The sequence below is a fragment of the Podospora pseudoanserina genome, chromosome 6, assembly GCF_035222485.1.
Source record: "Podospora pseudoanserina strain CBS 124.78 chromosome 6, whole genome shotgun sequence".
Taxonomy (NCBI): Eukaryota; Fungi; Ascomycota; class Sordariomycetes; order Sordariales; family Podosporaceae; genus Podospora; species Podospora pseudoanserina.
Window position 1 is genome coordinate 3009147 of NC_085925.1, and position 14109 is coordinate 3023255.

Genomic DNA, 14109 nt, shown 5'->3' on the forward strand with positions numbered 1-14109 from the left:
TTGCCTCTTATCATTATGTCAAGATGAGATTATCAATTAGTAGTAAGCAGCCACTGGCCCGCCAGTAGTGCCCGAAGCTTGTTTCTATGTGCATAGTACAGATACTAGTGTAGAGTTGGCGTGCTCACTTGCTACACCTTTGTTTTGCTGTTTGGGTCGCTGGCAAAACGAAAGTCAAAGAACAGAGGATATACCCGAGCAAAGGCAGCCATAAGATCCTCTTCTGTCTTGGCACCGGTAACCACGATCTTTCCCGTTGTAAAAATGAGAAGGGTTGGACAGGAGCGAGGTGTCCCATCTGCTCGATAACCGAGATACTGCTTGAAAGACAAGCCTGGGAAAATCTCGGGGACAAAAGAGGCGCCAACAGTGACATACTTGTTGGCTAACCCCTCAAGTCTGATGTTGGAGCCAACATTGGCACTGGCAATGATATTCTGGACAGTGAAGTCGCAGAATTTCGGAGTGAAACCACATTTCTGGAGGGCGTAAGCGTGTTTCTTAGCGGCAAGGCGAGCCAGGGCTTCGCTCTTGGCACCTGTGACAACCATTCTGCCCGTTGCGAAGATCAGTGCTGTCGTTCGTGGATCGCGGATGCGCATGATCACAGCATTGAAGCGACGCGGTCTGTATTCGACATTGCGGGCCCGTTGGGCTAGGTAGTTGAGGTCAATGCGACAGTCAAGGTTGACGGTGACGACGAAGTTTTGAAGCTTGGGAATGGGCCAGCCTGGAGGGTACTCGTGGGATTCGGTTTCTGGGATGATGTCTTGACGGCTGTCCATCTGGTTAGAGTCGGCCATTTTGAGAACATCTGTTGTGCTGTTACCTTGTTATGTTGAAACACTTACCGTATCTGGCGGCGCTTGGTGAATGAGTTAGTAGGAGGTAGCCAGTTTATGGAGGCAGGCTGGGCGATGTTATATTTGATAGTCTTACTTCAAGACAAAGAGTCCGACATCAAGACAAATGAAGGACAATTTCATTGTCGAACACAAAGGCCCTCTGTCCACGCTGTGGGTCCAAATAGGACAATGCATTTGTTGAAATTTCTATGGGCAGGTTTCGACCTGGAATTGTAGAGCAAAATCGGAGAAGCCTTAGTTGGATAATAGCGACGGTGTTTCGGGCAGGAGCTCGGGTAGGCATGCGACCTGTGATGTAAACGGGCACTTCGGAAACTCTGGAAAGCTGGAAAGGCATGATGCCGGGAACTGGGAAATGGAGCAGTGAGGATCAACTAAGCGGTGGCCCGAGCTTCGTGGCGTGTCAAGTTATGGGGCATCAATCGACGAACTAGCCACCGGAACACCCCCCCCGATTTGCCAACGTCTCCATGGACTCGACATCAAACACAATGCAGTTTTCAAAACTCTTGACAGAGGATGATTGAACCTAATAAACTCTTTTACTCGCCGGCGCCGCCTTGTTTTTCAATCTATGAAGGATCGCCAAAGAAGAACGAAATGACGTGCATGATTGCCGTCTGGCCAACCCTCTCAGGCTCAGAGTGATGGCCCGAATTGACTTCGAGGCCGGCCCTTGAAACGTCAACACCGAAGCGACTGCCTGCGCTTGACTTAGCTTGTTTCCCCGCATGTAAAGATGGGAGCTGCTAGCCAAACGTTCTGCTTAGCATTAGCACCCGCAGTCTCGAAGCCCGGCACGGGCATACGATGATGGCGATATCATCAATTTTGACCTCTGAAGACCCGCTGATGACGGAACAAAAACAGCAGGGCCCCCTCTTCATCACCCAGACACCCACGGCACCATGTACAGCAACAGTCCAACCACTTTTTTAGCCGTTCGATAACATCCACGTTGCCCCTTGCCACAGCACAACGACACCGGCCGGGATGTCTCTGCTCGCCTTGTTCAGAAATCGAGATGCAAAAACCCCGACCGAATCACCTCCGGCCAGTGTGTCCAAGAAACGATTGAGGAAGAAATCTTTTGCTCGTCTCACAGAAAGAAACATCGAAGCTGTCCAGGAATTGAGCAGCCCCATGGGAAATCATGTCTCCTTCGAAAGCAACCCACGGTCCCAGCGTCACCCACGCGCTTCCGCCAACATCCCCGAGCTGCCATGCTTACCCATATATGAGACCTTGACACTGTCTATGGGACCTTCCAAGGCGCCATGCCATGGTGGCAGTGAAACGTCGTCAACGAAGGTCAAGGAAAAGCCGCGGCCTCTATCGAAATGTATGCCTCAGAATACCTCACGGGTTCACTTTCTCCCACAACAAGAGTCACCAACCTTCAAACTCGTCCCCAACATCCACCCAACGCTCACTCCGCAGCCAACTCCGAAATCCCTGGTTCACGACCGAGCTTCGATACTCGCTGACTCGTATCGATCAATACTTCCCGACTTTGATGCCATGGAACAAATCATCGAATCGGAAGATAACCTCTCTCTGCCAAAGAGTCCCTCTGAACAATGCCCCCATATTCCACTATACCGGCCCCCCACCAATCAGTCGGTATGCCGGCAATCAACAGTCGCCAAGCAAGTCATCGTTGAGGTGCCATCCTCACCTCAGCACCACTCCTTCATTGCGCAGATAGATTCAGTCGTTGAGCTCCAGTCAGCAGCATCTTCATTTACCGTTGTGGAAAATAGCGAACGGAGTTCCGAAGAGGAGACCACAGCGCCTGCCATTCCGCCTCAGGCTCCTCAACGGAAGGTTCAAGCCATCAACCAGAATCGTGCATTGCAACAGTCCCCGTCAGTCGCAGCGAGCAGTAATCCTGCCTCCCCGAGGCGACCAAGGCCTCCTTCACCGTGGTTCAAGGTTACAAAAGGGGACAGCACCAAGAGCTCTCTGGCGTTGCAAATTTGCACGCATATGCTCACTGACGAGCTGAAGAAGGCATTGTTTGCCCAACATGATGGTGTCGATGAGGATTCACAAGCTGCGAAGCTGCAGGTTTTGTTGTTGATCGAGGCTTATGAGGGTGTGATGGAGAGCTGTAAAGAGCAGCTTGCGCAGTCAGAGCAAGAGGGGAGCAATGTCGAAGTCAAACATGCTAGGGAGGCGGTGGAGATTTTGGGGCATTGGTTGGATAGTTTGTATGAGATTTATGGCGAGGCCTTTGGAGGTGATGAGGACTAATGATGGTGGGTAATGATGGAGTGGTGATGCTTTTGATGGTAATGATGATCGATTTGTGGTGGTTCATGATGGAGATGGGAGGCTTTGTCCGGTTGCTTTCTCAATACACTAGGGTATGTAGGCGTTTGTTTGGTCATGGTATATCAGTAATAATTTTGTACATAGCGATCACATCTCAGCAACAAAGTTGACAGTACTCTTTATGAAGGATAAGCTCAATTAAAAGCAGAAGAGGTCATCGAAAACAGTGTTGCCCGTTTTGCCTTTGCCTTTGCAGCAGCGAGATGTGAGCATTTGGAAACACCCCGGCACCAGGAACATGCCAATACAACACGTCCAGGTTTTACTATCCAGAAGGTCCATGATGGAGTCTCTGCCAGGCTCAAGTCTTCTCGGGGGGTCGCTCAATGCCCTCATCGACCTTCTTGCCGTCTCCGTATCCGCTCTTCTTGGGAGGCTCAAGGGCGCCACTTCTCTTGAGGGGTTCAAGAGCTCCGCTCCGTTTCGTAGGCTCCAGTGCGCCGCTTCGCTTGGGGGCTTCGATGGCCCCTGAATTTTTGCCGCGCTCAATGCTGAACATTGCTGGTTGTGCGGTCGTTGTTTCTGTTGGTGATTTAACTCGAGCTTTACTTGTGCGGTAGAAGATGTTGGGTTGCTTACGGGAAATATGATTTTGTGTCTGGACAGGTTGTAGACTTGTTTTGCTGTGATGGTTGAAGGTAGGGGTGTATAGAGGGGGAAAGGAGGGTTCATATACATGTTTTTTTGGTGGTCAGCCGCGGAGGCTCGGTCAGGAGGGTGCTTGAAGGCGAAACGGAAGCAGGCTCCAATGATATTGGGGAAGTTTCGTGCTGTGGATGGTCGTACCAGGCCAGCAAGGTGTTACCGCTTCATGGACGTCCACAGAGTGTTGTGTGGTTTGGTGAAGTATGGACACGGGCGTAACGTGGGGCTGTGTGACGGATGTGATACTGTTAAGAGTTCGGATGCTAGGATATAGGTGTGCCGGGAGCCTCGTGGCAACAAGTCACCACGCTGTCCTGTGCAAGTTGGGTATTAGGGATATCTAAGCTTACATGTACCACGTACAAAGCATTGAAGAAGGCAAGCAGAAAAAGAACAGGTTTTATTTGTCACATCTATGTAGCTACTTAGATATTCTTCAACATGAAGGAAGTTGGATATTAATGCACAGGGAAAGCTACAAGTATCACATACAAGCCATCGAATGGGGCAAGCAATGTAAAGTCATGTTTCGTTCCTAATGACTAGCTAGATAACCCTTACCAGAAAGCAAACTCAGATCCCAGCCACAGTCCAACTTGACCATCCACACGAGCGGGAATCTGTCAGTTGTGGAACCTGGAATCGACGTGCCAGAAGCATAACCTCGGCGGACCGAGTTGCTGGGCTCCCCGTACAATACAGTGAACATGACCATAATGAGTATGTAGGAGATTACTTGGTCTTGACCGGCGGCCTCTCCGCGCCACCGTTGGGCTTTTTGGACTCAATGCTGCCATAAGGCTTCTTGGGCTCAGCCATTTTGAGAATGTGTTGATGCATGGGTTGGTATATAAGACAGGTGAGTTTCTTTGCGGGTGTCAGCAAGACCGGTGGCTGGTACTGGGATAATGGATCAGTGTTGACGTACAGGTTTGAAACATAGGCGACTGGTTGATGATAGTTGTAAACTTTCTATGTGTGGGTAATGTTGAGTGAATCAGTTGGGAGGTCTAAGAGGGTGGAGAAGGGTGTATTATAGCCTCCCCTGAGCACCTTGATGACCTTCCTGTTAACGTGAACGGAAAATGCTGAGCTATGGTGCGAGCTTAATACATGTTGTATTTAGACTGAGCATCGATTTGTTTTATGATGGCCCTATAATCCGCGAACATCCGCACTGTGATTTTCAGACTGATTCGGTCGGTGGCTATCGAAACCTCCTCGAGAAAGCCGAAAAGATGTCGATATTCTGGCTATATGTGATGGGATAAGATCGTGATACTAACAAGGAAATCCTGCGCCAATTCTTCTTCTGGTGAGTGATAGCGAATGATACAACTGTCACGAAATTGGCGAGGTCAGCCACGCTGGCAATAGAAACAAGTCATCGAGCAAGCGTCCTCGATATATATTTGCAATTGAAACTGGGGATCCAATTGAACGCCTGATGAACCTGCGTGGCATTGCGTAAGGTATCTACCTACCTACATAAGCATCCAAGGTAATCCCTCTGCAAGGTAGACATGGAGCAGGCACACCCCGCCTTGAGCCGGTGCATCCTACCTAAGGTGGCATCGCTTTCTTGCCCATTGACCCGACCACCCAGATGCTTTCTTATCCATCACCATCGTGTGGCTATTTTATCAAGTCAGACTTCATCCATCTCCATGACAGAGACTGCAGGGCTTGTTGTCGGCACGCTTGCCCTGGTTGGTGTCTTCAACGATTGCCTGGAGATGATGTCCAACATATCCGCGCTTCGCTCCGTGAAAATGACGGAAAACTCCTCAACACCAAGCTCGATCTTGAAAAGACATTGTTGCTATAATGGGCTCACAGGGTTCGATTGCTCCGGCCAGATTGTGACCCACGACTGAACAGGACCGAGACCAAGGAGACTGTTGGAAAGGCTCTCGGAGCAATGAGCTGCTTGTTCGAGACTTCTGAGGGGTTGAACTCACGATATGGTCTACGTGAAAAGCGGCCAGATTCAGGTTATCAGGCCCTTCCTCCAGCAAACGAGATAAGCGAGAGAAAGAAACTAGCCTTTGGGCAAGCCTTCAACACGCTACGGACCGGACCAAAGAAAACTCGTAGCGACAAAGGCAGCAATGAAGCAGGAAAAGGTGTCTCGGCATTATCAAAGTTGGTAAGGGTGGCTGTTGACAAGGACAAATTCGGGAGTTTGATCGATGACATCTCCTATTTCATTGCCAAGCTCAACGAACTCCTACCACCGACGCTCACTTTGCTTTCCAGCATGGCTCTTGAGAATATAAGCAGTAGCGGCATGACCACAGCGGCTATTGAGCGTGTGGCCCATCTCAAATTACCCCACAGGGCAGTTCTTGAGGGCGAGTTGGTGGCTGCTGCGAAGGTTACAATGGCGACTGGAGACATTGCTTAGTCGAGTTGTTTCTCAAGCTGAGCGTGGACAAGGACAAACTCATGGATGAGACGCGAACAAATCAAAATCGGTGGTAAGATATTCCGCTGCGCGAGGCGCTTGTGGATGCTCATGCAGATGAAGAGTTGAAGCAGTGGCAGTGGGACATATTAAGCCGGCTGTTCGAGTCGAAGATGGGCTCTGACAACCCTGATCCCCCAGGAATTCTTCCGACCTCAGAGCTGGAGTAGGAAGTGAAGGACCTGATAAGCTAGGTACCTGTCTTCAGTAGACAGCAATCACATTTGCCAGGAGTGTCGGTGTCCAGCAACACCAGTGAGGAATTACGAGTGGCTAAAGGGCCCATTCACGAGAACCAGGACTTGAGTGAACTCGGTTGGGAGAGGTTGAGAGACCGCAAAGATGTGACGGCTGACAAAGACATAATGGATGGCTAGCCATATAGACGGTGGACGCTGAGGTAATGAGCTAGAATATACTTGGTCTCATTTCAACTTATGGTTCTGCAGTTTGTCAGTTTTGAGGTCTTGCCAAAGAGACCTTTACTATTCACGTACACCTAATCGAGCGATCTCGTATTGCGACTGAGTTGAATCCTTCGATGCAACCCAAGCGAATCACAGCATCTTTACCTACCTGAGCTGAGCTTCAATGACGTCGTTGTCGAGGCAAATCCGATCAAACCAATAATGTGCGTAGAGTGTTGGCGATGGTTTTGAAGACCGCCCCGAGGCAAGCAAAAAGAGAAAGATTCCCTGACTGGACCGTGGTCTTCTGTTCAGCGGCACGGGTAGCAGATGCCGTGGGGGTGTGTGAAGTTCACGCTATGCGCAGGGCAGGGCGGGCAGGGGGCCGCGCGGCCTTTTCTCTCAAGGTGCGCAACACGAAAGATTTTTGGCTTATAGTGAGTCCAGAAGGCGCATAGTATACCACAAAGCCGTGCATGAAGGCCTGAGTCATCACGATGCGACCTGAATTTCCTGGAGAATGCAAAATGAAGTGGGATCATGAAGAGCCAAGCAAGAAAGTGGCCTCTGTTTTGATGCCAAGAACTGCGCCCCTTGTTCCAATTTCCCGCTCCACACACAAGGACCACACAGATCTGGAAACTCAGAATCGCTGCCTGCTTGGACGAGTGGATTCCAAGAGGTTGGAAATATTCTCTTCAAAACAACGCTGTCGCCTCGAACTTTCAGTTTTCTGAACTTTTCTTCGACGACCACTCGTTTTCTGTCACTCGCTTGCATATCACTCGCTTTAAACACTTTGCCATGAAGCAAGGGGCTTTGTCACTGGCCGTCCTGTCGGGCGCTGTCAGCACCGCGCGGGCAGCTCTGAATGTGGATTTTGGATCTACAGGTACGTCGCCGCCCCTGTATCGGCAAGCCCAGAGCTCCACAACACCAACTTACGCCTCGCCGTACTAGATTCGATCAAAGCTGCAGCCAAAGATGTGGCTTTCGACGCCCTGTCGTACTACAAGGGAAACGAGTCAGGCGAGATTCCCGGGCTGCTTGGAGATGAACCATTTCAGGGTGGGAAATACTACTGGTGGTCCGGCTCAGTTCAGTGGTCAACCTTGATCGACTACTGGTATTATACCGGGGATGATTCGTACAACAGCGTCGTTTCCCAGGGTCTGCTCCACCAGCGCGGACCTAACAATGACTTCATGCCTCCCAATGCCACTGCCTCCATCTCCAATGACGACCAAGGCTTCTGGGGCATTGCGGCCATGCAGGCGGCTGAGTTGGACTTTCCAACTTCTTCAATCGACTGGGCCAGCTTGTCTCGCAACGTTTGGACTACCCAAGTCCGGCGCTTTCAGCAGGAAGAAAAGGATGAAACCTGCGACGGTGGTCTGCGCTGGCAAATCCCGCCAACCAATGTTGGATTTGACTACAAGAACACCATCAGCAATGCCGCGTTCATCAACCTCGGAGCCCGCCTGGGTCGCTGGACTGGCAATGCCACTTATGTTGAATGGGCTGATCGCGCGTGGACCTGGTTGACCGACATTGGGTTCTTGACGGAAGACTTCAGCGCCTACGATGGCGCCCATGTCGGGGCCAACTGCACAGATATCAACAAGGCGGAGTTCTCTTACAGCGCTGGTCTTCTTCTTCAAAGTGCCGCGTTCCTTTATAACCAGGTATGGAAACTATTCCTGGTGTGTCCGGCATGTACTTACTGACACTTTTGTTTCGATAGACCACGGGCGATGACCAGAAGCGCTGGCGCGATCGAGTCACCGGTCTTACCAAGACGATCCTCGACAAGTTCTTTGAGGAGGGCTATCATTACGAAATCGCTTGCGAAGGCCGTGATGACGCTTGCACCCCCGACATGCTCTTCTTCAAGGGCATGGTCACTCGCAACCTTGCATCAACGGTTCAGCTCGCTCCCTTCACCAAAGACGCCATCTCCAAGGTTCTCAAGACCAACGCCGAGGCCGCAGTCAAGACTTGCACCGGTGGTGACAACAACCGCCAGTGCAGCTTCAGCTGGGCCAAGGGCAAGTTCCACAACGAGACTGACATTCCTAGCCAGTTGAACACGCTGTCTGCTTTGACTGTGCTGCTGCAGGATGAGGTCTCCCAGAAGGGCATTGCTACCAATGCCACTTCCAACCCCGACGGCGGCTCTGATGGAGGAAACGGTTCTGGCTCTAACGGAAATGGCAACGGTAACGGTAACGGACAGGGACAGAACGGCAATGGCAATGGAAATGGTGATGGTGGTTCCGCCGGTACTACGACTCGTGTGACCGTCGGTGTGCTGGTTGCTGGCTTGTTTGCTGCCCTGTTGTAAGCTGATGCGGCTCAGCCGATGTGCTGGACTCGGAAAATCTAAAGCCTTGATAAAGAATTGAAGCCTGCACCAGGCACTTTGGATAATGTTGTCAGGTTGTTGTCGCGCTGATCGTCAATGGCTCCAATGATGTTGACCAAAAACATGTCTTGTCAAGGTGCGCTGTACCCCGCAAAGAAGCTGCAGAATTAAAATTTGACCTGCTTGATGACCGTTCACTATCAACAGCAGGAAGAAATGCCACCCAGGTCGTTTCATTGTATGTTTTGTTCCACCAAATCATTGCTGTCGTCAATTGAACACGCCAGCCAAGAATCCAAGACCGCCTCTCAGCTTGGCCGCGGCTACTCCCGACGACATGCCTTGGCACAACACATCTGGGGATGTGCCAAAAGGTGGGAGTTGAAGCACATTTAAGCATCCGATAGCCCGATCAATTCCCCGGATTTTTGAATGTCAATTGCCGATGACGTTGACAGAATTTTCACCCCAATCGCCGCAATGCGACGCTGTCCCCGGCTGGCGCTGTTAAACAGTGGCGGAAATCTACCGATCTTTTCAACGCTCAGGGACGGCTTACACATGAGTTGCCTAAAATGGTCACCAGTCGCCCACGATTTGCGGGGGAGTGGGTCACCCTCCAGTTCACAAAACAAGATGTTCGCAGACGGACACCTCCTATCGGCCCTACCGGCAATGCTTCTCAGGGACTTTTCTCAACGGCTAGCTCACCGCAACCTTCAACCAGCTGGCCGACAGGGTCCTCGCCCCGCCGGCTATCAACCGGTGTCGGTCCCTGGCGTTGAATGAATGATCACTTTGGGGTTTTTGACCCGGTGTCCAAATGACGAGCGCCTCGGTTGCCACCTACCTCGCTGATATCAGAGATTAAATATGCGACATCAGCGCGGGTTGTCCCTCAAACCCCGCAAGCGGTTCGACATTCCGGTTCAACCTTGTCTTACCGGTCCCTCATTGTTATCTCTGCAACCCTTCCTCCCTTCTTCGATCGCCCTTCTTTTCTGTCGCAAATCTGGACGGCAAGACATCGCGGCCCGGGACGACAGCTGCCTCTGTTTGGCAGCAACGCAAAATGGCCGACGAAAGGAGACCCGCGGATCCGCCATTAAGATCCCAATCACCGCGCCCAATAACGGATAGCAAATCATCACCCTCACCACCCCCTTCCGACAAGGTCTCCTCGCCATCACCACCCCATACCATGACCCCCGAACGGCGCACCATCGTGGAGAAATCCCTCAAGCGCAAACTCGACACCCGCTGCTCCCTGTTCGTCCTGATCTACATCATGAACTACCTCGACAGGAACAACATTGCTGCCGCCCGCCTCCGCGGCCTCCAAGACGATCTGTCACTCGACGACCAGCAGTACGCTACTTGCCTCAGTATTCTCTACGTGGGGTATATCCTCATGCAGATACCCTCCAACATCGTCATCAATCTCATTTCTCGACCATCACTCTACATCGCCGTTGTGATGCTCGTCTGGGGCTTGATCTCGACATTGACAGGTATAGTCACTAACTTCTCTGGCATGGTCGGGACGAGATTCCTACTGGGATTTGTGGAAGCGGCGTTTTTGCCTGGGGCGTTATTGATTTTGAGTAAATGGTACACGAGAAAGGAATTGACGACGAGGAACGCCATTCTTTTCTGCGGCAATCTCATCAGTAACGCTTTCTCGGCATTGATTGCCGCCGGGGTGCTATCCAACATGCAAGGAGTCCTAGGGCACGCAGCATGGAGGTGGCTGTTCTGGATCGAAGGCGGGTTGACCATGGCTGTTGCCATCAGCGCGGCGTTTATCCTTCCTGATCTTCCGACAAACACTAGGGGTTTTACGGAGGAGGAGCTGTATGTTGCGCAGCTGAGAATGACAGAAGACGTTGGCGAAGAGGACAAGGATGCAGAGGGGCAGAAAATCTTTGATGGATTTTTTATGATGGTGAGGGATTGGAAGGTTTACGTCATGATGCTGGCTTTTACGGCCTATACGGTCGGGTTGAGCTTTAATGCGTTTTTCCCGAGCTTGACACAGACATTGGGGTTTAGCTATGTGCCGACGCTGTTGATGAGCAGTCCGCCTTGGGCGTTTGCTTGTGCGGTTACGTTGGTGGTTTGTTGGCATTCGGATCGGACGCAAGAGAAGGTGAGTTTTTGATGTTTTATTATTCCCCGGTTTTTCAGGGACGGCTTACTGACGTGAGATAGTTCTGGCATATCACGCTACCCATGGTTGGTGGCCTTGTGGGCTTCCTCATTTGCATGGTCACGCTCAACACGGCAGCTCGATATGTCGCTTTGTTTCTCCAAGCATCTTCCTACGCCGGGTTCGTCGTGTTTTACTCGTGGATCTCGTCTTCTTTCCCACGACCACCTGCCAAACGCGCTGTGGCTCTCGCTGCTATCAACGCCTTCAGCCAGCTGGGCAATGTGGCTGGGATGTATGTCTGGGACTTGAAGGAGGATGGTTACAGGAAGAGCTATGGTATTGTCACGTCTATGTTTGGTGCTGCGATCTTCGGGTGTTGGGTGTTTAGAACTATCTTGGCGAGGTTGAACAGGCAGATGGAGAGGGAGGAGGCGACGGCTGTTGCGGAGGGGAGAGTACCAGCTGGTGAGAAGGGTGAGGGTGTGGTGACTGGCAGTGAGACGGAAGATGGAGGTGTTGTTGGACCGAGGGTGGTGAGGCCGTTTAGGTATTTGCTGTGATTTTGGATGTGATACGATGGTTGTTTGGATACCGTTCGATCGCTTCTCGGATGTGGATTGATGATGATCGGGGCGAGGTTGGGAATATTGGATGTCGATGTCTTGGCAGTTGAAGTCATGGAGTGGGATATCAAATGGGCTATGGCGCAAGGCCTGATCTTTCGAGTGTTGCTGCATTCGAATTCGGGAATATCTTGAATGAATTCGCCATCATTGAAGGCTGATCGTCTTTTTGCTTGCCGTTTGCTGTGCAGGAGGCCTTTCTGCCTTCTGTTCTGGGATTATTCTTCTTTCGAGAATCGGCAACAAAATGCCGTGCCGCAGCATCTTCATCCCACCGGTATGCCTGACATTTGGATGGAGGATTTATGAGCGTCATTATTCATATACAAAAGCTTCGAGAATGACGTTCTGAAGACTTGGCAAGGTTACATTGCTGGGCAGATTTCAGGCTTTGTTCTGGTGTTGGTTCTTTGGGTTTCGCACTGCACCAAGACAATAGTGGCACACAATGATTGGCTACAAGGTACGGATCTTCTTCCCAAGGTGACACTTGGAATGACAAACACAGCCAAACTGAGCCACGGCAGTGCAAGGGGCGCAAAGGTGGATTTTGTATTGGCCAGCGATCACACACCCCTGCTCAGCCTCCTTCACTTTGCCCCGAAGACCTGCGTGATGGACAGGGGTTCGATACAGCACATTTGCGGTGGTGTTGGAGCTAAAAAGGACCCTGCCGCCCCATCTCCCCCGCCTTTTGGAGTCCTGGAGCTACCACTATTTACTATTTCGACATCTTTCATCTGGTACACTGATACCATATTGGATTATTTACCAGCGGCCTAGCACAATCATCTCATCAACATCTGACGCACATCTGACACCATGTCGCTCCTTGAAAGGCGGGAAGGCCTCGCAGTCACTGCGGGCCTGACTGGCATCACCTTGACACCGCTGGTCGGGGTGATGGTGTTGAGCTTCCGCCGTGTCATCCGTCACTCGCAAGCTATTAAAATCGCCAACTTGTTATTCCGAATCGCGCTGCCAGTATACATCATGTATGTCCAGCCGCCTCTGTCATACGTCGTCTGATTAGGTACTAAGAGCAATCTGTTAATGCAGCGGCGTGATTCTCTACACATCCTATGCGGCCGTCGTTGCAGCTGGAACAGCAACTTACCGTACCGAGCTTCTACTCGGGCTCATGTCGAGTCTCTTCTTGGCTTCTGGCGTTATTCTTCTCACAAGCTCGATATACCTCACCGCACTTGCCGCGCTCTACATCGCGATGGGTAGAACAAAATGGTGGTCATGGCTGAGACTTGATACACTACTGGGCGCCGGTCTCTTGTTTATTCTGCTCATTGCCTATTGGGGCATGAATCTTTCAGACGTTGTCGAGGGCAGCTCGAGCACGTACCGGACATGGAGGATGCGGTGGCTGCTGGTTGTGATCGACTTGACGCTGTCGGTGATGTCTCTCGGCGTTGTTGGGATTGCGTTGTATGCGCTGCCGAAGTTGAAGAGGTTGAATCAAATCCCGCTTGGCAAGGTCAGTGCATTTTCACCCAAGTACGCTTTCATGCTGAGACTAACCTTATCATCAGCTGCCGGTGTTGTTGGTAATTGCTGCTTTCCTCTGGGCTTTCACCGTGGTCTACGGCTTAGCCACCACCATCAAGAGTATTACCGATGAGTGGGAAGAAGACGAATGGGTTGCTAACCGTGTGATCTTCCCGCTGTTTGGTCCTTGGGTCACCAGTGCTGTTGTTTGCCTACTGTACTTGATCCTTCACAGCCCGGTCTGGTCTGATCCGGCTGCCATCCCGGCTGATGGGAGACACGGCCCTACACAGCCATACTATGGGCCTCAGCAGGGGAATCCTCAGATGGGCTACCAGCAGCAGCCGTACCAGCCCGGTTATGCGCCGCCGCATAACCCATCTGGTTACCCACAACAGCCTCAGCAATATCAGCAACCGCAGTATCCTGCGCAAGGGTATCAGCATACGCAGTCACCTGCTTCGTCGTTGCCAGTGTATGCTGATGGGAATCAGAACCCGCATGTCACCAATGTCAAATAGACGCCAGATTGGGTAACTTGGCTTTGTAAAGTACATGTTGTGTCGAAGGATGGAAGTCGGCTTTTGGACTTGGAAGGGATTTAGCGTTGGGTTTTGTTGGATACCCCCTCTTGTTGACATTGTCTATGTTGATGCAGTCCTGCGGTTTAGATAACTTTGTGTCTCAGTATAAATAATTGGAAATATCATCTTGTGCAAAATACTGTCCCTTTGCCCATTGTGAACC

The 14109-nt window shown here is 51.2% G+C and overlaps 7 protein-coding genes across 7 annotated transcripts; 6 read left to right on the forward strand and 1 right to left on the reverse strand.

The window, feature by feature from the left end:
• Positions 1-131: 131 nt before the first annotated feature.
• QC764_607640 (uncharacterized protein) lies at positions 132-1166 on the reverse strand (the record flags this gene model as incomplete). The annotated part of the gene is made up of 2 exons (XM_062949263.1): positions 940-1166; positions 132-777 (listed from the first exon to the last, which is right to left on the reverse strand). The coding sequence occupies exons 1-2, from the start codon at positions 1038-1040 to the stop codon at positions 132-134; spliced, it is 747 nt and encodes a 248-aa protein (XP_062797938.1). The 5' UTR covers positions 1041-1166.
• Positions 1167-1859: 693 nt separating this feature from the next.
• On the forward strand, positions 1860-3122 carry QC764_607650 (uncharacterized protein; the record flags this gene model as incomplete). Its single annotated transcript, XM_062949264.1, has 1 exon — positions 1860-3122. The coding sequence occupies one exon, from the start codon at positions 1860-1862 to the stop codon at positions 3120-3122; it is 1263 nt and encodes a 420-aa protein (XP_062797939.1).
• Positions 3123-3879: 757 nt separating this feature from the next.
• On the forward strand, positions 3880-4277 carry QC764_607660 (uncharacterized protein; the record flags this gene model as incomplete). The annotated part of the gene is made up of 2 exons (XM_062949265.1): positions 3880-4068; positions 4116-4277. The coding sequence occupies 2 exons, from the start codon at positions 3880-3882 to the stop codon at positions 4275-4277; spliced, it is 351 nt and encodes a 116-aa protein (XP_062797940.1).
• A 1492-nt stretch (positions 4278-5769) lies between these two features.
• On the forward strand, positions 5770-6255 carry QC764_0097360 (uncharacterized protein; the record flags this gene model as incomplete). Its single annotated transcript, XM_062941015.1, has 1 exon — positions 5770-6255. The coding sequence occupies one exon, from the start codon at positions 5770-5772 to the stop codon at positions 6253-6255; it is 486 nt and encodes a 161-aa protein (XP_062797941.1).
• Positions 6256-7200: 945 nt separating this feature from the next.
• Positions 7201-9066, forward strand: QC764_607690 (uncharacterized protein; the record flags this gene model as incomplete). The annotated part of the gene is made up of 3 exons (XM_062949266.1): positions 7201-7614; positions 7683-8407; positions 8467-9066. Exons 1-3 carry the CDS (start codon positions 7527-7529, stop codon positions 9064-9066), a joined length of 1413 nt encoding a protein of 470 aa, XP_062797942.1. The 5' UTR covers positions 7201-7526.
• Positions 9067-10159: 1093 nt separating this feature from the next.
• On the forward strand, positions 10160-11799 carry QC764_607700 (uncharacterized protein; the record flags this gene model as incomplete). The annotated part of the gene is made up of 2 exons (XM_062949267.1): positions 10160-11236; positions 11299-11799. The coding sequence occupies 2 exons, from the start codon at positions 10160-10162 to the stop codon at positions 11797-11799; spliced, it is 1578 nt and encodes a 525-aa protein (XP_062797943.1).
• An 885-nt stretch (positions 11800-12684) lies between these two features.
• Positions 12685-14084, forward strand: QC764_607710 (uncharacterized protein; the record flags this gene model as incomplete). Its single annotated transcript, XM_062949268.1, has 3 exons — positions 12685-12857; positions 12922-13351; positions 13407-14084. The coding sequence occupies 3 exons, from the start codon at positions 12685-12687 to the stop codon at positions 13881-13883; spliced, it is 1080 nt and encodes a 359-aa protein (XP_062797944.1). The 3' UTR covers positions 13884-14084.
• Positions 14085-14109: the final 25 nt, after the last annotated feature.